This window comes from Anthonomus grandis, chromosome 17 (genome assembly GCF_022605725.1).
Source record: "Anthonomus grandis grandis chromosome 17, icAntGran1.3, whole genome shotgun sequence".
NCBI classification, from domain to species: Eukaryota; Metazoa; Arthropoda; class Insecta; order Coleoptera; family Curculionidae; genus Anthonomus; species Anthonomus grandis.
In genome coordinates this window covers 14,865,434-14,888,083 of record NC_065562.1, presented here as the reverse complement: position 1 = coordinate 14,888,083, position 22,650 = coordinate 14,865,434, and the positions used below count along the sequence as shown (strand labels likewise).

Sequence of the window (22,650 nt, the reverse complement as noted above, 5' to 3'; positions counted from 1 at the left end):
GTAGAAAATATAAAACTAATTAGGTCGGGAATTACTTTGATTAGGATAACTTTAGCTATAACTGATATACAATATGGCATAACGTGTATATATAGACCTCCCTCGACGGTAGTATCGTCTTTTCTCGATGACCTGGAAAATTATTTATTACGTGAATGTAATCAGCAAACAGAAATACTTCTGGGAGATATAAACATAAATACTCTATCTGAAAATTCAGCTGATACAAATAACTACCTAGCTCTCTTGATGTCTTACGGATTCTACTCCCTTATAACTGGTCCTACACGGGTCACATTAACATCAAGGACCTGTATTGACCACATTTTCCTTTAAAAAAAATGTTGGAAAACAAAAATAAACATCTTTCTTTTATTTTGGAAACTGACGTTACCGATCACTATCCTGTGTTGCTTAATTTTGCTAGAGACGAGGTTTGGGCAGGTAATGTTTCCAATAATATAAAAATTAAAACTATAAAAATATTAAACAATGAGAAGGCAAAAGATTTACTTATAAAACAAAATTGGGAAAACACTATCTTAAATATTAATGATGTCGAAATTGCAACCAAAATTTTTTATAATGTTGTCGAACATATTATACAAAGCTGTGAAGAGACAAAAATATTAAAACAAAAAATAATTAAAAAAATAAAACCTTGGATAACTGCTGCTATTATATGTTCAATAAAAAATAGGGACAAAATGAAAAGAAAATTGAATAAAAATTATAGTTTGGAAAAAGAACAACAATATAAAACATACAGAAACTCATTGGGTAAAATAATAAATAAATGTAAAAATGACTATTACAAAACAAAAATTGAGGAATCTAAGAATAATATGAGCAAAATGTATAAGGTTATAAATGAGGTTACAAATCAAATTACTACTAAAGGAAATGACATAATAAAAATAAAAAATAATAACAAAGAATTTTCAAATAACAAAGACATGGCAAACTTTTGTAATCAGTATTTTATAAACGTAGGAGTAAATATGCAAAACCAAATAAAAAAACCAAATAAAAAAACCAAAAAAACAATTCAAAATTAATCATAACAGTGTATCTTCAATGTTTCTAAAACCAACTAATAGGAATGAAATAATTAAACATATTTTTTCGTTAAAAAACAATTCAGCGCCTGGGATAGATACTATTAGCTCAAAATTTATAAAAAAATTTCATATTTACCTTATTGAACCATTGGTTCACATTATCAACCTAATATTTAAAACAGGAACAGTACCTACTCAATTTAAAGTATCAATAATCACTCCAATATATAAATCAGGTGATAAATGTGAAATAGGTAACTATCGTCCTATAAGTGTGATCAATAATTTTTCTAAGCTCTTCGAGAAATGTTTGAAAGATAGACTTATTGACTATTTACAAAAAAATAACATATTAACACAAAATCAGTTTGGTTTCATTGGGGGGCTCAGCGCATCCGATGCTGTCTGCGAATTAACAAAGCGAGTGAATCAGGCTTTTGATGGTGATAGAAAGTGTTTGGCAGTGTTTCTGGACCTAGCAAGGGCCTTTGACACTGTACCGCATGAGCTTTTGCTAGATACTTTAAGATCTTATGGTATTAGAGGTCCAGTGTCAAGGGTCTTTGAAAGTTACTTGGGGGACAGAAAACAGTCTTTAAAAATAAATAATGAGATTAGTGAACCATCTGATATAAAAATTGGAATTCCACAAGGAACAGTTATTGGACCTATACTCTTTATAACTTATATTAACGCTCTTACCAATCTTAAAATTCATGACGGGTCACTGATATCATATGCAGATGACACGGTTGCGGTGTTTCACGGAATTTCTTGGGGAGACACAAAAAAAACTGCAGAACTTGGTCTAGCAACAGTCAAGAACTAGCTGGATTCTTTTAAATTAAGTCTCAATAGTCAAAAAACAAACTATATTGCATTTTCTATAACAGCTGCTAATCGCCCCAGCTTTTAACAAATTAAACTTGAATTAATTGATATCAAGGAAGTTTCATTTACTAAATATCTGGGTATCATTGTGGATAAACATTTAAAATGGGACCAACACATTCTAAAATTAACACAAAACATCCGTAAACTTATTTATCGATTTCATATTTTGAGAAATATCTTAAATGAAAAACTACTAATTTTAATTTATAAATCCTTGGTTGAGTCCTTGTTAAGGTATGGGGTGATTGTCTGGGGAGGTCTATACAAGAATTGTTTAAAACAACTTAATGTAGTACAAAACTGTATTTTAAAAGTTATATACAAAAAACAAAAAAGATTTCCTACACAACAATTATATTCTGAAGAAATTTTTAATATACGCTCAATTTACATATTGTCAACATGCATTTATACACATAAATCAGAAAAAATCAAGAATTATGTTAGTCATTCCTACACAACCCGAAATAATATAAACACACCTAAAAATACCAAACATAAAAAAAACTATAGGGCAACGATTTTTAGGATACTTGTCCCCGAAATTTTATAACATCTTACCAAACAGCTTAAAAAATATAAATAATATTAAAAACTTTAGTAAGGTCTGTAGAAAATTTATTTATTCAAATATAGATAAATTTAATTTTTTTAAATAGTTTTGGGAAGGGAAATTTTATTGGAGAATTTTTGTTTAGTTGTAGATTATGGTTAGTTATATTTTATATTATTACTAAAATTTTGTGATTTCTCAGCATACACAAACAGATGTTACAACATCTAGGTGTATGTTAAAAACAATGACTGTTAACTATTATTATTGAATATAATTAAGTTAAAAATTGTTATAATATAACCAAAATGATTAATAAATTTGAATTTGAATTTGAATTTGAATAGTCCTTTGCAGCATTGATGACTTCCTCGTTGCTCTTAAATTTTTTACCTCCAAGCCACTTTTTAAGGTTAGGAAACAGATGATAGTCGCTGAAGGCTAAGTCTGGCGAATATGGTGGTTGGGGGAACATTTCGAACTTTAATTCGTTGATTTTAGCCATCGCAACGACCGACGAATGTGCAGGTAAAGTCCAGTGCAACGATATATTTGAATGGTCACCCGTCAAAACACCAGCATTCCACCTGCCAAACAATGTCATCCACCTTCTATTTACATTGTTTGAGAAGTAAAATGCTGGTGTTTTGACGGGTGATCATTCTAATATATCGTTGCACTGGACTTTTCAAAAAGCATCCCAAAATACACTTGCCATAACCGCCGATAAAAATTGTCTTTGCCTTCTTTGGGGATGGTTCACCTTAGTCCAATCCATTGTATCGACTGTTGTTTACTTTCAGGAGTGTAATGGTGAATTCAAGTTTTATCCGCAGTTATAAATCGGCGCAAAAATTCGATGGGGTTCCGCTTGTACAGCGCCAAATTTCAATTTGAAACAGTTCAATTTTTAATCGACCGTTAGCAAACACGGCATAGCACAGAGCTTTTTCATACTTAAATGTTCATGTTAAATATTGCGTACATGTTCAGTTAACATCCTAGTAGTCTCGGCTATCTCAAAAGCAGTTCATACGAGAGAATTGACTTACTTTAATTTTTTTCGTAAAATAAAGCCTTGTAAACCATTAGCCCTCGCGACTTTAATTTTAAAACTAGTATTGAATTCAACATCAAATATTGATAAGGTATAAACCAATTTCAATATTTAATTATGTTTGATTATAAAAATATTTCAAACAAATCGTCGCCTTGCATACAAAGGGGCGTAACTCATAATTTGAATTTTTTTGGATTTCGCCTGGAGGTTGACAAATTTGGTGTTTTCTAGCTGCTCTCAAAAGGGCGTAACTCAATATAATTTATTGCCTGGGTTATGCACGCAAACTGTTTAGGCGTATCTCATCAAGTCATTTTAAAACAGCAGACAAAAAGGCGTATCTTAGTTACGCCTTTTTGTTTAGACGTCTAGCAGCTTACAACTTTACATTATACAATTTGGCATCCAAGCAATGTTTTTGCTGTACATGGAGTGAAATTGACAACAAAAGATGCTCATCGGAAAATGTATCTACAAATTTTTGATGCATTACGATGAAAAAGAGGTTAAATCTGCAGATTTATTTGCCGATGGCTGTAGCGGCCAAAATAAAAATTCCATAGTCGCTATAATGTTACTATATTTTGTAAGAAGCAGCAAGAACATTTCAAGGCAAATTCGTCTTCGATTTTTTGAGCCTTTCATGGTCAAAGTGAAGGGCTCAGTCCATAGTGCCATAAGTACTGCCATTTCGGGTTCAGGAAACATATTTGTTCCATCTCAGTTGATTTCGATTTTTAGACTAGCTAGGGCTAAAAATCCCTATAATGAATTCCAATGAATTATTCCGATTTCATAGATTTTAAAGGCTTGTCGAAAGATTTAAGAGTTTTAAGCATACGCCAAGATGATGACAGAAACCAAATCAACTGGACAGAAATCTTTGAAAATTAAAGTTGAAAAGAAAAGTCCAGATAATATTTTTTTTTAAGTGTCTCACTGTGATGAACATTATAGAAGCCTAACATTGAAGAGAACAAACATAGATCATTTTTCCCTCGGAGAACTTAACAATGAACGACCAAAGATAACATGCCTAAAATATCAGGACCTAATTTCTTTGTGCAGTGGAGAAACTCCTGTAATTCGATCTCAGGAGCATGTGTCATTTTACAGATCTCTTCCACATGAATAAGTCCCTTTTTTTATCGTTTTATGTTATAAACAGTTTAGTTTTTTTGTTAGAGTTTTTTATTTTTGGTTTATTATGATATATTTTTTAAGTTCAAAAATTAACAAAAATGTTTACTTATTCTTATAAAGCTGATAGTGTTAAGGGCGTTACGTTTATTTTTTTGCGATAAGATTTTTTTTTAAGACCAGGCCAGGATTTCCATTTTTCATTTCTTTGAAGTAATTTAATTTGAAACTTAATAAATGTTTAATTTTTCGAATAAAAGTTTGATTACCATGGGTTGTTGTTATTTTGCAAAGGGCGTAACTTTTTTAAAACAATTCGATTACGGCACACAAAAAGGCGTATCTCAATCTTTTTTTGTTTTTTGGAAAAACTGGAAAACTTATCTAAAATTTCATAATAGCAAATTGTTCTAATCATAGATGCCCACATGAGCACAAAATTTAAGCCGCAAATTCCAAACAGTTTTCCCACAGCGAGAGTTTCTCTTGAGCCAACATCTTAAAATGCTTTTCCTGTAAAATACAAATATTTCAAATACGCCCCTATGTGTGCAAGGCGACGAAATGACTTTCTGGTCTGATCTTTATATTCTTATTAGATATTTATTTGGTTTATGTATACGCGCCTTAAAGGTTTAATTGCTTGATCTCCATGTAATTCTTTTTTTTTTTTTTGAAGATTCTCCGCCAATCAGCGACGCGGTGGCTCCGCCAAAAAAACGAAAATTGCCGCGCGAATCGCTGTCCAATGACAATTCGCCGCCGAACACGCCGACCAATAGCGGTCCCCCAAAAGTAAGTGCAAAGGATAGTAGCAGTGATAACGATAGTAATCATGATACAAATGAAAATGAGTTAAATGTCGAGATGATCGAGCAAATGATACATACGTTTTTCGGTTAGTTGTACTGTTTTTTTTTTTGTTGTTGTTGTTTTTGCCATTTTTTTTTATGACCTACTTAAGTGTTGTACTTGTTTTTTTTTTCTTTATGATTTTATCTTATATTATAGGAACAATGTTACCAAAAAAAAAAAATTATTATATTAATTTCGGTGTTTTTTTTTTTCTCTGTTTTTCTGTGTTCATTTTTATGTTTGGACCGTGCTTCTCTTGACAGTGTCCGGGCAATTTGTTTTTTAAAACGAAACGTAAGTTATTTCTGATTTTGTTGCTTTGACTGTTAATGATTAAAAGGCTTATGTGAAATTTTAGCTTAGATTGGCCCCGAACCAAACTTACAAGAGTTTTTAGTTATTTTTGCCCGACAAAACTTGTAGAAATCATTGAAGAATCCAAGATTAGTTAGTGTTTCTTTAGGGTAAGTCTATATAGTATTAGAATTTTAATTTTAAAAACGATATTTTAGAGTTTTATCAACATGGTTGGACTCATTTTTATGCACGATTTGGTTGGTCATTTTCATTTGTATCGTGAATTAAGATTTAATACGTTTAAAGGGTGTCTATATATTGTTGAACTTTTATCAAGTCAGTAAAGTGCCACTCGTATATCGTAATTATCTTTTTCAGAAACTTTCTGTAGACTTTGATTAATCTGTCAATGAGAAGTAGTAAAAAAAACATTTATCACACTGAACTTAACATTGAAGTGACCAAACACTTAAATGATTTATTTATGACCTTTCCCATTATAAGAATTTATTTTATGGGGGGCCATCTATGCCTTCTATTACTAGTTTTATTTACGAGTTTCTATTAAAAATTTAACGTTTAGCCAAATTTCCAGATAAACTAGTATTCGGAATTATCGGGAAAAGCTATTTAGATGCCTTTGATTTGACCCATTCCAGGAAGACTTTCAGTTCTATTTATTCCTCCAAGTCAATAATACAAGTAATTTTTTTCTATGTTTAGGAAGCTCAATTCTTGCCCCTTTCAGGATAATTATTCAATAAAGTCACTCTTAAGATTTTCAATGTTTATTATATAGTTCTGTATATTTCTTTTCAGATCTATACAATCTGTGACAATTTTTTAATTGAAGTTCCTGTTTTGGATTGTGGCAGGTCAGCTTGGAAATGTGAACTATAAAACCTTTTGTGGAGTTTACGTATAAAATTCGATATTTATCTACATTTCCAGGTAAATTGGTATTCCGAATTCTCTGAAAAGGCTATTTAGATGCCTCCAATTTGGCACAGTCAAGAAATACTTTCAGGTTTATTTATTCCTTCCTAGCCTCGTATGGATTATTAGTGTACATTTTGAAAAAGTCTGATTTTTTTGTTAAACTGGTTTCCCTCTAACCTCAAATTAATATATGCATTTGATCCTAAGAAAGTTCAAGTCTTCTCAGTTTAAGTCAATAATATAAGTAATTTTTTTCTATGTTTAACCTTCTTTGGAAAATTTGCTTTTTATGGTTAAATGGCTAATATGAATTTTAAAAAAATGCAATGGTTCGATCCATACATTTTGTTACTATTATTTAATCGCAATTCCTTTTCTGAATGATCGTATACTGCCCTGCTTAACGAAAACGCCGTATCTACGATAATGGCGTTTCGAGAAAAACGACATTTTATGTTTTGCTTCTTGCCATTGACATTTATAAAACTTTTTAACTAATTCTTTTAAAAAAGTTTATTAAATTGAAACAAAATATGTTACTTTTTGAGTAAAATATATTTTTTCGTTTATCAAAATGTAAACATGTACTTACGGTATTTTAGTTTAAAATTTAAGTCACCTATATTAGCTTCATAGCCGTATATGCTGTTACGGCATTTTCTTTTATAATATGTTATTTATTAAACAAAATTATAAATGCCGTATTATATTAAGAAAGTAAGCATAAAGAAAAAACTACCTTGAAGAAAACCTTTGATTAAATTAAATATAACGTATTATTAGAGTAGTAATACACGAACATTAAAATAACAATGAACTCACTCATCATCGGAATCACACATATCCACATTTTCGGAAACTGGTAGCTCTTTCTAAAACTGCAATCTGTTTGTGGGAATAATTGCAGAAAGCTCACTCAAAAGATTTTCCTTTCTCTCTTTGGAAATACCGCGCGGTGTTTGTATGGGTTTGGAAGGTGGGATTCCAGTTTTAGAAAATTTGGCTGTTAATACATTTAATGTAAGGAATTCAGAATCAAAAGTATTTTTATACTCCAGGGTATATTTACCCCTTTCAAATCTGACATAAACCATTGACTGCAAATATGGACGAGGAGATGTTTGACTCAGTTTGTACTGTGATGTATAATCACCCCATTGAAAAAAGTATTGGGCATCCATAACAGCGGTGACTAGAGACCTCTCCGATCTGGCCTTTTGAACACAATCCACAAAATCCTAGAAATCATACACCTTCCCTTTTTTCTTTAATGAATGCTCGACTTGGTGGTGAAATGAATCCGAGTTAATGAAAGTAAGCTTTTGAAGATCAGCAGATACTACCAAACTACTTGAATCGCCCTTTGAATCACCGTCTCTTTGGTAAGCTTCTCTTGAAAGCTTTACCTTTTGTTTATGGAAAGCCCATTTTTGACATACATCACATTCATCACTTATCCTTTCTTTATCATGCCCCACTTGCCTACAGTGTAGTTCAAAAACTTCACAGGACCAACATTCCTCATGTCCTAGTTTTACAAAGGAAATTTTTTGCCCTGCTACTACTTCACGGTAAATGTTTATGCATAGCCATAATATTAATATCTGACGGAAGTTAACGTCTATTTGGGGCATGTGCTTTCCGATAATGTGAGATAGCTGGCCCAAATGAATTTATGTGTTCTACAATAACCATACGATCAATTTTTTGGTTTGGAGTTACGTTTGTTCGACGAGTAGGTTTGTAAATAACAGTATCTGTATTTGTAGCTGACATAATTGCCCTTAAAAATCGATCATCATGTGGGCAATACCCCAATGTACTTAAGAAAAAAACCTTGCAGATTCGTTGGAGATCACCTGATTCGTCTTTCAAAAAATAATGAAAACTCGTAGATTTTCTTACAGGCTCTGCCGCAACAACAACTGTTCTTCTTTTTATAGCAACTCTTTTAACATGGCTAATTAAAAAATTTAGTTGGACATCTTTTGTGGATACCCAATATTGCTGGTTAATCGACATTTTTCGTTCAGGACTAAATTTCGTATTGCACTGAAGCAAACAATGGTCGGAACAAGATGGTTTCACTGAATGTTTTAATATCTTCTTTTGGCGTTTTGCAACTATGCGCTCAGATAGGGAAGTATCAAAGATTTTCCGTTTTCTTAACGTTCCGCTTTTTGGTATATTTTTTTGAGGTTTCGGATATTACTAAATCTAATAGATTTTCTATTATTGGTAAAATAATATCAGGATATCTTGTAATGAAAATATTATAATAAGCAGAAACTTAAACAAAACCTTACCTGCACTTAATGCTCTTCACTTCTCAATAATAATTAAACGTAAGTTTAAAATTTATTAATCACGTTACTATTTTACCGGACTCTTTAATTTTTGCACCTGCGATCATTACAAAACACATGTTTTTAAAAACAGAAACCTAACTTCCAAATCAGATACGGCGTCGTCTTTGGCAGATCGCTGTCGAAGATGCTGAAAATGTTTGGGTGATTTGTCGTATATGCACGCACACATGCAGATACGGCAATTTCTTTTAAAAATTGTGGTTTACGGCAAATTCATTAACGAAAACTAAAATTTGTGCATATACGGCAAATAAGATTACGATATTATTCTACTTTAATGTTCAGATACGGCTTTTTGGCCAACGCCCAAAGTTGAAGAAGGGATGATAAATGTCGAAAGTGCCGTAAACGAAAAATCGAAAAAATGTTGGTTATGGCCTTTTCATTAAGCAAGGCAGTATAGGCCAGTTTAAAAATCTGAATATCAAACCTTTCATTGAGTTTATATTTAAAATTCGATGTTTATCTACGTTTCCATATAAATTCGTATTTCTATTTCTCTGGAAAGGCTGTTTAGATTTATTCGGTTTGGTTTATTGGCAGTACTTTTAATTTAAGTTTTCCTTTTAACTCCCTGGTGAATTAATAGTTTACTTTTTTTTGGAAAATCTTTTTTTTTTTTGTTAAATTGCTTATATGGGAAAGTGTTTTTTCGGGTACTCTATTACTGTTACTATAGCTTTTTTATATTAATTCTGTCAAGATTGTCCCTGTAACTTCAAATTATTATCCCCTTAAAATTTTTGCGTTTTATTCTAGGAAATTTCAACTCTTCTCACTCCAAGTAAGTAATACGAGTAATTTCTTTATACGTTTAGGAAGCTCAGTTTCAGAATAACTATTCAGTAAAGTCTCTCTTAAACTTTCAAATTTTTTCATAAGTGTTCTGTTGGTTTTCTTTCAGATCCATACATACTGTTACTATTTTTTATTCGCAATTCCTTTTCTGGATGATGGCAGGTCGATTTGGAAATATGAAATATAAAACCTTTCATTGAGTTTATAGTTAAAATTCGATGCTTATATATTTTTCCAGATAAATTTGTATTCCGGATTCTCTGGAAACGCTGCTTAGGTTCATTTGATTTAGTTTATTTATGACAATACTTTAATTTTATATTATTCTTTTTATTCTTCTTGACTCCCTGATGAATGAATATGTTACTTTTTTTGGAAATCTGATTTTGTTTGTTAAATTTCTTATATAAGAAAGTTTTTTTCAGGGGTTTAATCTATACATTCTATTAATATTCTTTCTTACACTAATCCCACACATAACATTAATCAAAGAAGACTTTTCACTGTTTTACCGGTAAATTGTACTTGAGATCTGTACTATGGATTGGACATTAAAAACTGTCTTCTTAATCCTCTAGTATAGAAACATTAACATAAACCCATATATCTCACTTACTTACTGAACGAATAAACCTTTAAACTAAAATATAGACACCCACCCGTTTGCGACAGCCCTCACCAAAAATCGGTTGTTCCTTCCAGTTCATCGATACGCCCAGAACGAGCCAGGAAGGTTTCGAAAACGTTTATAGCGGGGCGGAGGGCGACAGTCCCCCCTCGCACATCCTCGAATCCGACGCGGAATTAAAAGAACGTGCGGTCAAAATGCGACAAGAGCTCGAAATTGGGGCGAATACTTTCGCAGATGATAGAAGAACGTCCCTGGAATGTAGTACCGGGGGCGGTGGCCTTTTTTGCGGCAGCGAACATCTCGTCGGCACCGTGGAAAAAACACTGAGCATTTTCGGGTTCGAGAGCAACAGTAGTAGTAAGCCGCAAGTTAATTTACCGGTGAAGAGAAAGGTAAAGGTAAATATACTTTTTAAATTTATTAATAATAATAAGCTGGGTGTCCAAAAGTGTTATGTAAATAATCAGGGTGTCAATTTGAAAACTTTCCACCCTTAATATCTTTGGTGTCTATGTTGCCTCATTTGGCAGTTGAGGTCACAGGCAGTTAGTGATGAGTTTATTCATTTAAGCCATGGACGTAACTGCCTGGAAGAAGTAGTGTCACATATGCCAACTGTCAATTATAACGCCTATGTTGGAGGATTTTTTTATTTATTAAATTTTATTCTATTAGAAGACAACATAAGTTTTGAATTTGTCAACTTTTTTAAGCAAGTGAGACCATATCAGCATCTCTTTGAAGCAGTTGTTTTTGAAAAGCTTCCACTTGGAATATTGGGTAAATTTTTTCCAGAAATATGAAATTATTTCTTTTAGGCAGTTGAATCACAATTAATTTTTTCTGGGCTGTTGGATATTGAGAGCCTCCTCGCTACGTCATCGTGTACATGTAATAAAATTTCGTTGGAACCTATTAATTTGCATTCGTTGGATGTATTGTCACTGAAATTGCACAAAAAAATTTAATACTTTATAAAATACGTTTTAATCAAACATGGTCAGCAAATGTAGCCAAAACTCTTGCTGTTCAGCTGAGAAGTTCATGAAAACGTTGAGATGTTCAGTTCTTATTAAGTGCATACATAAAGTGTGAGAATGATTAATTTTCTTCAAGAAAGAACCAAATTTTTTTTTTATGAAGAGGAACACAAATATTTACAGGGTCGATTTTCATATTTTCCCACCCCTCTTAACTTCTTTGGGCCACTTTTTATGAGAAAATGGTTAATGTAAAAGTTGTAGGGTTTGACATGTAGATTTTGCAAAATATAGAAAATTAAAGAAACCATTTATTAAGTGGGACAAACTTTATTTTATTTTTTTAAATGATGGTTTTCTAATTCTTATTTCAAAAATACAGTCATTATTAAGACTTGGCTCAGCCATTTTGGAAATATTTTAGTTTAAAGGACATGATATGGTTGCCTAGTTTTCATTGTAGATGAGTACAAGATAAGTTTGCATATTGTTGCAAATAAACCTAAAAACACACAAAATTACATTGACAGAAAGACCAATAATATTGATAATACTATTATCAATATCGTAACAATACTTCCACAGTTCATAGGGAATATAGACGATTACATCTAAACAAAGATCGAAAAACTTTCATCAACGTAGAAAGGGAATTCAGGCTTCGAAGATGTTTGCAAAGAAACGAATGAAAATTAATGAAAACGAAGAATAAGATATATTGTAATTTTTTCAAAATAATTTGCCAACCTGCCACTTTTTAGAAAATCCTAGTAGTTCTAGCGAAAAGGCCCGTAAGTACTTTCAGTCAGCCATCAAAATTCAAGTTATTTCTCTCATTTGTTACGAGGGATCTTTAATTCGTGAGAGGTATATGGTTTTTTAAATGCTAGTCAATATAGGCTAACTGCTATGTAGCAATAATGCTAATTTCTTAGAGAAGCTTCCCATTGGTCAGTATGACCAAATAATACGGCACCAAGATGGAGCTCCACCACACAATGTGGTGCTTGTATTTTTTTAAAATAATAAATAGGTAGAGAAATAAATAGTAGATAGGTAGGCGAGGAACCATAAACTTACTACCAAATAATCCAGAACTTACACCTTTGGATTATTTCTTTTGGAGGTTTTTAAAGTACAAAATGTATTAACTAAGAAGTGCAAATATCAGAGGAATCTAGGGCGCTAGAATTTGAAATTCTATAAATCAGCTTAATCGGGAATAGTCAAACTATATTAGTAATTCGATCCATAAGTTAAAAAGGACTTTTAAAGTTGTTTTATTCAAAATGGTGGGCATATTCAGTAATTGTGAAATTTGACTATTTAAGTTGTATATTCGGTTAACGTTTATATGTTATAAAGAAAATAAATTGTTTTCTAATTATTGCATTAATTTATTTACTTATTAAGGGAGGTGAGAAAATATAAGGAATGATTATGTACTGGAATTGGTGGCAAAGTTCTCCGAAACTGGTTCTGCGAGTAATAAAAAAAACAATAACACACAAGTGATGAATCAAGGTTTTATAATTACTTGCTGCAGAGCCCTTACGGACAGTAGCAGATCAGACAGGATTTTCACATGAGATAATAAGAAAGTCACTGAAAATGCATAAACTCCATTCATACAAAATGCAGATACCCCCAAAACTCTAGAACAATGATTTTGAGAAAAGAATAGAGTTTATTGAATTCATGAGTCGTGAAATCAACGTCATCCCTAATGTTCTGCCAAATTGATAAAAACAGAATTGTCGGATTGGAGTGACGAAAATTTGCATATTTTTCGAGATTCTTGGAAATTCCATTATTTATTAAAGAAAATTTGACGGGTGATCTGAACCTTAATATGCTTGAAGAGCTATTATCACCCATGAGCAAAAACAAATTGATACAGAGGGTAATTTCAGTTTTACAGGAGGATTTCTTAACAATCCAGTAAGACGATGCTCCTTGAACGAGAGATACCCGGATTGACAGAAGGGGATCAATTGAATGGTCGCCAAGATCACCGGATTTAACGCCTTTAAAACTTCTTTCTTTGAGAACGTTTCAAACTCAGGGTTTATAAAACACAACCTGCTGATATTGGTGATCTTAAAAGGCGAATTTAAGCCGAATGCGGGTCAATGCCCAGTGAAGTCTTCCGAAATGTTAGGAAGGAGCTCTAAAACAGCCTTTATTCTTGTTTAAATGAAAATTAACATTTTCAACGATTTAAAAGATAGTGCGTAAGTAGATCCCATGTATTTTATTGTAGAAATTTCTCTTCCGCAAATAAAAAGTTATTTTTCTCGTAATAAAATAATCAATAAATAGAAAATCAAGATTTTCTTCCTGTTATTCAACCTTTTTAACGGTTTAACTTACTCTTCTAATCATTTGTACCACAAGGAGGCCCAATGCAATAGTTTTTGGGTAAACACTAACCTGAAAATCAAAATCTCAATGCAGGCAAGTTTCAGCAACTTTGAACAGCGATTATTCGGAAACCTCGAGGCAAAGAGCAACAAAGTAGGATACCACTGAAAAGAGAATAAAAAACGATGTCCTTGCCGCTTGACCTTCATTACTGTTTAAAATTCCAAAATATTCATTTAACATATTGTCCTTTTTAGAAATAAAATTGACGTGTCTTTCTGATGTTGAACAACACTCCACCAAGTTCTTGGGAATTGTAATTGATAGACATCTATCGTGGGATCCTCAGGTGGAATCTGTGTGCAATAGATTATCCCGCAGCAATTATGCCATCTTGCAACTTCGAGACTATGTAGATGCATATACACTTAAAAGCTTTTATTATGCCTCAGTGCATTCCACTCTATCCTATGCCTTATTAGCTTGGGGTAATTCCTCCAGTATTGGGAGAGTGCTAATAAATCAAAAGCGCATTGTACGTACGATGCTTAGACTTTCCGTCAGAGAAACTTGTCGTGGTACTTTTAAAAAAGAAAAATCCTAACTATAATTAACATCTATATCTTGGAGTGCGCATGTCAAGTACATAAAAATTACTAATATCTCATGTAGTTTAATGTCAAGTACATTAAACTACATAAGATCTGGAGATCTTAATTTTTATGAAACTCGAAATGCAGATAAATTATACATCCCTTTTACCCGGTTGTCGCATGTACAGGATTGTCCGGAAATTACATCTCTCACAATTTTTAATCATCTCCCATGTAGAATAAAGAGAGCTAAGACTTTTCTAACTTTTAAGAGGGCTTTTAGGACCATGTTAGCTGACTGTCCTTTTTATTCGTTGACAGAGTTCTTTAACTATAGATTTATTGACTAAATTAAGTTAAATTTGTTTCCTTTCATATCTTTGTAATTTTATACTATTTTTATTGACAATTCCTATACATTGTTATGATGTCGATAGAAATAAATGAGTTGATTTGATTTGACGTTCAAAGTTTTCAAATTGAAACCCTGTACATGGGAGCGTAATAGTGCGGGCATGTATACACACCTGTATAATGAATAAAATTTTAGCTCTCGATAACCGAATATCGGCAAAGAAAGAGACAGACGACGGACAAAACCGACGACCAGGAAGGAGATAACGAGACTCACGAGGACAACTCCTCCGAGTCGTTCAAGGGGGAAATGGTGACGGCGCCGAAGACGAGGTCTCGCAGCTCGAGCAGCAGCTCCTCCCTGAGCAGTTTCGAGGATCTGTCTCCTTCGGAAGTGGTCCTCAAAGGTACTCGTCTTGTTTTTTTGTATTTGGAGTAACGTTCAATTTTTTCATACTAATAATATTTTCCATTTTTAGCTCCGGTTTTTAATTGCGAACCGACCGAGTTGGAGAGACAACGGGAAATTTCCAGTTTAAGGTTGAAGAAGGCCTTTGGTTTGCCTATTAATGATGAATCTCGAAAACCGCCAGGTATGGATATTTTTTAACATATTAACTCAATCATTTTCGTAGAAATTGGAAAATAAACCTGGATTCAAAATAAATTAAGTCAAATTTCCGAATTAAATTAATTAATTATTCAAAAATATACAAATTTATTATGTATATTATTAATTGTTACCACGATATTCTGAGGCTACCAGAAATATGTCAGGCGAGACAGTGCTGGAAAGAGGGGTTGTTTAGAAATCATTTAAAAACTCGATTTTACCATTTTATTTATCATCTACCATCTTCTAGTATTAATCATTTTATTGATTGGTTAGAGGAAATTTTTGATGTGTCTATTTCTTCCTATGACCAGTTACATGATATTTTCAACTTAAGCAAGTTATTGCAACTATTAACTTATGCAAGTCATTTCTATAGTTCAAGTCTTATTGGCCTAATAATAACTAGTCAACCCTCCATAATAAAAAAATCGGGTTCTATAACTATATCTAAAAATTTAACTGATCATAATTTTCAGTATTAAATTATCCTATGAATAAAATAATAGCATTAAACGAATTCAATATAGATATTACGAAAATATAGATTTAAATCAATTTTATTTGGAAGCAAGTTAAATAAATTGGAGTCTAATTTATTACACAGCTGATATAAATTTTAAAAAATTAAAATTATTTTTAATAAACAAGCATGCGCCTCTTTTAATTAGGAATATAAGATATAAACCTTTTACGCCAATCAATATTACTCATGAAGGAAAGGGTTAAAGCCCACAGTAAATATTTAAAACAAAAAGCTGAAAAATGAGAAATTCGAGAAAACATGCCATTGCTAGAGAAAAAAATCATTATTTTAACTTATGTCTCAAAAACACGGTCAAAGATCTAATTTGAATTAGAATTTACTCTAATGCAATTGGTGAAGAAGCAATTATCAAAAATTATTAATAAAAAGCAAAGATCCAAAGGCATTGAAAGACCTCAGGTCTACAAGTATATTGTCTTTAGTATCTTCGAATAAAATGATGTTTTTCGGGTATAATTAGACACATGACGAAAGAAAAACTCTATTTCCAGGAGATCCAAATACTATTTAGAAAATGGGACGATGACATAGAAAATGGTGGAAAAAATCGAATTCTCATTTATATATCCCTATCTCAAGCGCTACAAATTTAAAAAAAGCATAGAAAAAAAAAATCTATTTAAACAAAGTTAAAGGCATGCATGGTATAAAATGGTCAAAAACAATATTAAAGTAAGTTAAACTAAACTATTATGCTGTCTCAATTGTTTAAATACATCTTTAAAAACGTAGAAATGAAAATTTGAACATTATAATTAAAATTAAATGGAAAGTGTACATTCAAGTGTACTTACAACAGAAAAATTAAAGCTTTTCGTTACACAGTATAGAGTATAGCTGTATTTTTTTGGTGATTCTATTTAGTTTGCATTTATCTGGTTTTTGAGCATATCGGAGGGTTGGTGTGTAAGCAACAAAATTAAATGAATAATATTTTGAACTGTGGGTTTGAATTTCAATTTTTTCCATTTTTTTAAATTATCATTATAAATATTTTAAGTTTAGTAATATTTGTCTATGCTATTAGATGTTGTTAAATGGTTATACAGGAGAAATTTAAATGATGAGATTGGCCTAAGATGTGCTTAAGTTGTCAGTATCTTGTTTTTTGTTTATTACATTATATTTATCATTTCTAAAAATAATCTTTTCTTAAATTAGTGTAGTTCTGAGTCAGCACGTTCTGCCAGGGCTGTTTTGTTTTTCGACCTTAATAGTAGTTTAGGTTTAACGCTTCTTTTATGTTTCGTTTTCCTAGTTTTTAAATAACGACCTATTTGACTCCACCTGACACTTTGTAGTTCTTTGGGAGTTCTTTTACTGTATTTTCACATTTGATCGCAATTTTGAAAATATGATTATAAAGAGTACCGGCTAATCTTTCAGGCAAATTTTTGACATGAAATTAAAAAAAATCTTTTTTGGTGTTTTATGGGGGTATCTATTCTTTATAAGTAACGTTTTGATGTTAGTTGTAATTTTGTTGTGAAAATAAGTGTGATAGTTTTAAAGCTCTGTGTTTCAAGTTGTTAATAATACTGATTTTATATTGAAAGAGATGCATTGACTTGTAATTGAGTAAGCTTTCAGAAAACGTTGGTTTATGGTACCAATCAGTTTTAATAGTGTTATTATAAGTAAAATATTTAGCATTTAAATTGTATTGTTCTTTTCAACAAACTGTTAAATGTGTTCAGAACTGTTCGAACCTCATTTATTGGAACACAAGTAATAATATCGTCCACGTATCTTATCAAAAGGGGACTTGAAAACTAAGATCTCGTGAACATTTCCTTTGTAATTCTGAAATTGTCGTATCTGCACATATTGGTGACAAACAGTTTCCCATACCTAGACATCAAAGTTGAAATAATTATTATCAAACGTGAAATTTAGAAGTTGAAAAAATTATTCTCATGATAGATTACACTGTGGTTAAATGTCTGGCCTATTTTTCTGAATAAGTTTGTATATACATAACAATACGTATATAATGTTATAACATATAAACCAAATTCCCTTTCTGACTCAACTAACAATCTGATTAAAAAAACTCTTCCATTATCTCAAAGAGACCTACGTAACTAGAGAAAAAATGAAAACTCTAAGTCTCAGTCTCAAAATATCTTTTTAATTAATCAGGTAACATGTTTCGCTAATAAAGCATCATCAGACCTTATAGCTAGATGACCTGCTAAGTACCTAGAAGGTACTTCAAAAGTCTTCTTTATAAAAGGTGCTTTATTAGCGAAACATGTTACCTGATTAATTAAAAAGATATTTTGAGACTGAGACTTAGAGTTTTTATTTTTTCTCTAACAATCTGATGCCATAAAACCCACATCAAACTTTATAATAACCCCCGGAGAGTGCGTATAGCGGTTTACTTTACGCACGTTAGTAAACACAACCAATCCTCACCGAATTCTTCCCATTTTCCAGTAATAGACATGGCCTCGATCCTAAACTGCGACCTGGAGCACAAAATAAAACCGTCCTCGTACACGCCACTCGCCTGTTACTCGGACCTCTCGATGTCGCCCACGTTAAGAGCTCCCGATCGTACCTTCACTCCCTTGCTACCGCCGATCAAGGACCACGAAACCGACAGTTCCGATAAAACCGTGACGCAATCGGACGATTGTACCACGGTGGAAAAGGAGGAAGAGGTGGACCGAATGGAGATCGGGTGCGATAAGGAGGACGTGGTGGTGCCCCCTATCGCGGATGTGGAGATGAAGGTGTTGGACGGAGAGGACAATACGACGGAGCTGAACTTGTTTTATACGCCCGATGACGAGGAGGAGAGGCCCGGTTGCTCCTTTAAGGATCCCGAGGTGACTTACGTGCCGCCATTTAATAATCCGGTGTATCCTAACAGTAATTTTGGAAGCTTTAGTTCGGCTCTTGGTAAGTTTATAATATACTGATAGCAGAATTGAAAATAATAATAATAAATCGTCTTTTATTAAACACGCATATACATTACATAGATATATAAATCTGTTTACATAAGTATATACATAAAAGTTAAAGAATACAAATGGCGAAATTTTGCCTTAGGCTACTCTTACACTTAACCATTCCTATTCTAAAAAAAAGAAAAACTGAAAAAAGTTTACATAATTCACAATGATAGAAGTATTCTACTAAGTATTGCAAATTAAGCAAATAAGTTTTAAACTCAGACCTAAGAACTCTTGAACTGATATTTCTAAAATAGGGATTTAAGGAATTATATAAGGATACCATATATAAATATAATAGATAAGATACATTATAGGTAAAACATCTCTGAAATAGTGCTGTATGATTGCGGCATAGTAAGATGATTTCCATAACGAAGCTCACAGTTATGAATGGATGTTCGAAAAATTAACTTTTCTCTCAAATATATAGGAATATTTGACGTTAACAACCTTATTAGAAAAGTACCATAATGATGTCCTACCACACTCAACATATTTAACCACTTTAATTGTTTAAATTCTGCTGAAACATGATCATATCTCCTCAGACCAAACATGAAGCGACAACAGTTATTTTGTATAACTTGCAGTCGATTTTTGTAACTAGATCTAAATAGGGGTAGTACACTATATTACAGTAATAAAAAATTGGCAAAACTAGAGATTCACAGAGTTTTTTCATAACTTTTCCTAACTTTTCTGAATTAACCTCCTCACTCCCTAAACTTTAAGTCAGTATCAATAACAAGCCCTAAGCTCTTCGCATATGCAGAAAATCCGAAGTGTGTATCACCCAGTTTTAAATGCAACCTATCTTTTAGCAGTTTTCTTCGTTTTTCTGCGCAAAATCGAAGTACCTCTGTTTTGTCAGGATTTATCTTCAACTTATGTTCAGTTGAATACTCATTTATAGATTTAAGATCCTGATTAAAAGATGCTTCAGCCGCTGCTGGTTCATTGGGGTTAAAATAATGCCTGAAACCTGTTTATCATCTGCATAGGACTGTGAATCTGAATTTGTGATTACCTGGAATATGTCTAAAACGTATATAAGAAACAAAAGTGGTCCAATTATAGACCCTTGCGGTACACCAGATATTACTGTCTCAGCAGAAGAAAAATTGTTACCAATTTGTACACGCTGTTGTCTATCTGTCAGGAAAAACCTGAAAAAGGAGACAGAAGTTTTATCAAAGCCCAGATATTTTAGTTTGGCACACAGTAAATTATGGTCTAACAGATCGAAAGCGCTAGAGTAGTCCAGGGAGATTAAAGGAGTCTCATGCCCTTATTATGTTGTCAGTTAAGTTCAAAAGAGCAGTAATAGTACTATGACCAGACCTAAATCCTGACTGATGAACTGGAAGTAAATCATTAAGACTTAGGTAATTTAATAATTGTGTGTGCACAGTTCTTTCGAAAATTTTACATAGGACAGGCAAGAGCCTTATAAGACGAAGTTCATTCACAACATTAACTTTTCTGACCTTTGGAACAGGAAGAATTTTGGACTTCTTCCAGTGCTCCGGAAAATATCCAGCTTCAAGGCAGAATTTACAATATGTGTCAGATGAGGTAGGATAGCAGGAAGGCTAAGTTTTATCATAAAAAGTGTCAAATTGTCATGGCCAGAAGCGTTAGATTTAATGGAATAAGTATTGTTTTGTACTGAACTGGAATCTATCATATTAAATTGAAAGTGCAAACCATCCTTAAGTTTATTTGTATTATAGAAAGCTGTTTTTTGGTTAATTTTATTTGATTTTTCAAATACACTCAAAAAGTAGTCATTTGCGTGATCAGGAGTCAAGTGAAAATTCCCTATTAGAGGTTTTTCAACTTATATTTACATTCATATTCTTAAGATTTCTCCAAAGCAACTTGTGGTTTTTTTTTGCTGAAAATAAACTGTTAAGTTGAAATTATATGTGTAAACTGAGAATTTTAATAGAACTAATAAAACTAAGTGAGTAAAGTTACTTTAAGCACTGCGCTATAATATAACCATAACCCAGACTTGGTCTTTTAAATGCAACTATTAATTGCTTTATCAAATCTGAAATATTTGTAAAACAAGAATTATCGCAAGCACTATTTTCGTAATCGTGCAATGCAAGAAATCTTCAATAATTTTTTTATTTCCGGTCATTATTTGTATATCTTTCGGGCCTTTTCTCCACACTTTTGTAGCAGCTTAGACATTGGAAATAATTTTCTAGTTTATTCCTGGCATTTAAATACTTTCTGATTTTACCCCAGATCTTTGGAATGGAATTTATATAAAGAAATATGTACCATTTTAGTCAATTAATGCTACCCCTCATTGTGAATTAATTAGTAAAAACTTAAATTAAATTAAAAAATATACCGGGAGGTGCGTCGCCGAGCGAAACAGGAAATCCCATGTAAATTTTAAGGGGGTCAATTATTGGCTTCCCTGTACATTTTACAGAAAAAATGTAAGATAACTTTTTGAAGAGACCAATCTGGCAAACCCTCGTGCAAAGTTTCGAAAAATTTTAATAAGCGAATCTTGAATTATTCAATTAAATGTAATTGCAAAATTACCAAATTTTCGGTTCAGGTAAAACCAGACACCAGCCAGCAGCAAACAATTTGTTATATATGAGGCTTTATCAAATCTGAACGTACAGCCGAATACAAGAAATGTTTTTTTTCTTTGGCTTGGTGGGGAAATAAACTGAAAACATTTCAGATAATGCTCAAAAACTGTTTCCCGCATAATGCCACTTAATTATGGCTATTTTTTCGTAAAAAAATGGACTGTCACTGATTTATTGACACTTTTCCTCACGTCAGTGACAACATTAATTTTACTGGTGCTCGTGATACTATTTTGAGTAGATTAGAGCAAATTACTGATCTTGGTATCACCTTTGACTCTGAATTTACATTCGTTCCACACTTCCACAACATATTAGAAGTTCTCAGAGGTTTTTGGCCTTCAGGCAGGATGGCATATATCCGGTTAGAGGGTTTGATCATCGGCAACTATTGGAACGCTTCAATCTACATCCATTACATCTCAGAAGAATGATGTTCTCTGTAAAATTCCTGCATGGGTTACTGAATGGATTTATTGTTAGTCCTGTACTTCTTTCTGGTGTACGTTTCATGGTGCCTAGGCCTAATGCTAGACATCCTCTAACATTCTTTCTGCCAAGGCCTCATACTAACATCCTGTTGAAATCGCCACTATATACAATATGCGCTATATTTAATCGGATCTGTCACGTCATGTGCGATATAAATTTCTCTCCGGTTCATGTGATTGTCGATATCTTGGTGGATCATTACTCTTGGGATTAAGACCCATGTGTTTAAGTTATAGTTAGTAGGTATATTGCAGTTAATTTAATTTAATTTTGTTGAATATGTGATTATCTTGTTAAACTTTTATAATTGGGTTTTTATATCATATTAATAGTTATTTGTTCTAATTTTTTTGATAACTTTTGAGATTGTGACTTTACTTTACTTTTTTCTTTTCTTTTCTTTTTTTTTAGGTTTGTTTGTGCGTGTTTTTTTTTAACTATATTTTTCATTGTTTGCAACTGTTTCCTGTTATTGGGCAAGTTGCCTGTTGAAAATAAAGGCTTATTATTATTAAAG

At 32.3% G+C, this 22,650-nt stretch overlaps 1 protein-coding gene across 3 annotated transcripts in view; it reads left to right on the top strand.

Annotated features, from left to right (window-relative positions):
- Window positions 1-22,650, top strand: part of LOC126746043 (uncharacterized) — a 60,523-nt gene that overhangs the window by 29,881 nt on the left and 7,992 nt on the right. Inside the window, exons 7-11 of one of the 3 annotated variants that reach the window (XM_050454125.1) lie at window positions 5,388-5,503; window positions 10,669-10,989; window positions 15,085-15,295; window positions 15,368-15,481; window positions 18,491-18,958. In XM_050454125.1, the coding sequence (XP_050310082.1) occupies window positions 5,388-5,503; window positions 10,669-10,989; window positions 15,085-15,295; window positions 15,368-15,481; window positions 18,491-18,958 (1,230 nt within the window). Of the gene's footprint in view, window positions 1-5,387; window positions 5,504-5,921; window positions 5,976-10,668; window positions 10,996-15,084; window positions 15,296-15,367; window positions 15,482-18,490; window positions 18,959-22,650 lie in introns of those variants that run through there. The other 2 variants (XM_050454124.1, XM_050454127.1) reach the window with 2 other exon arrangements.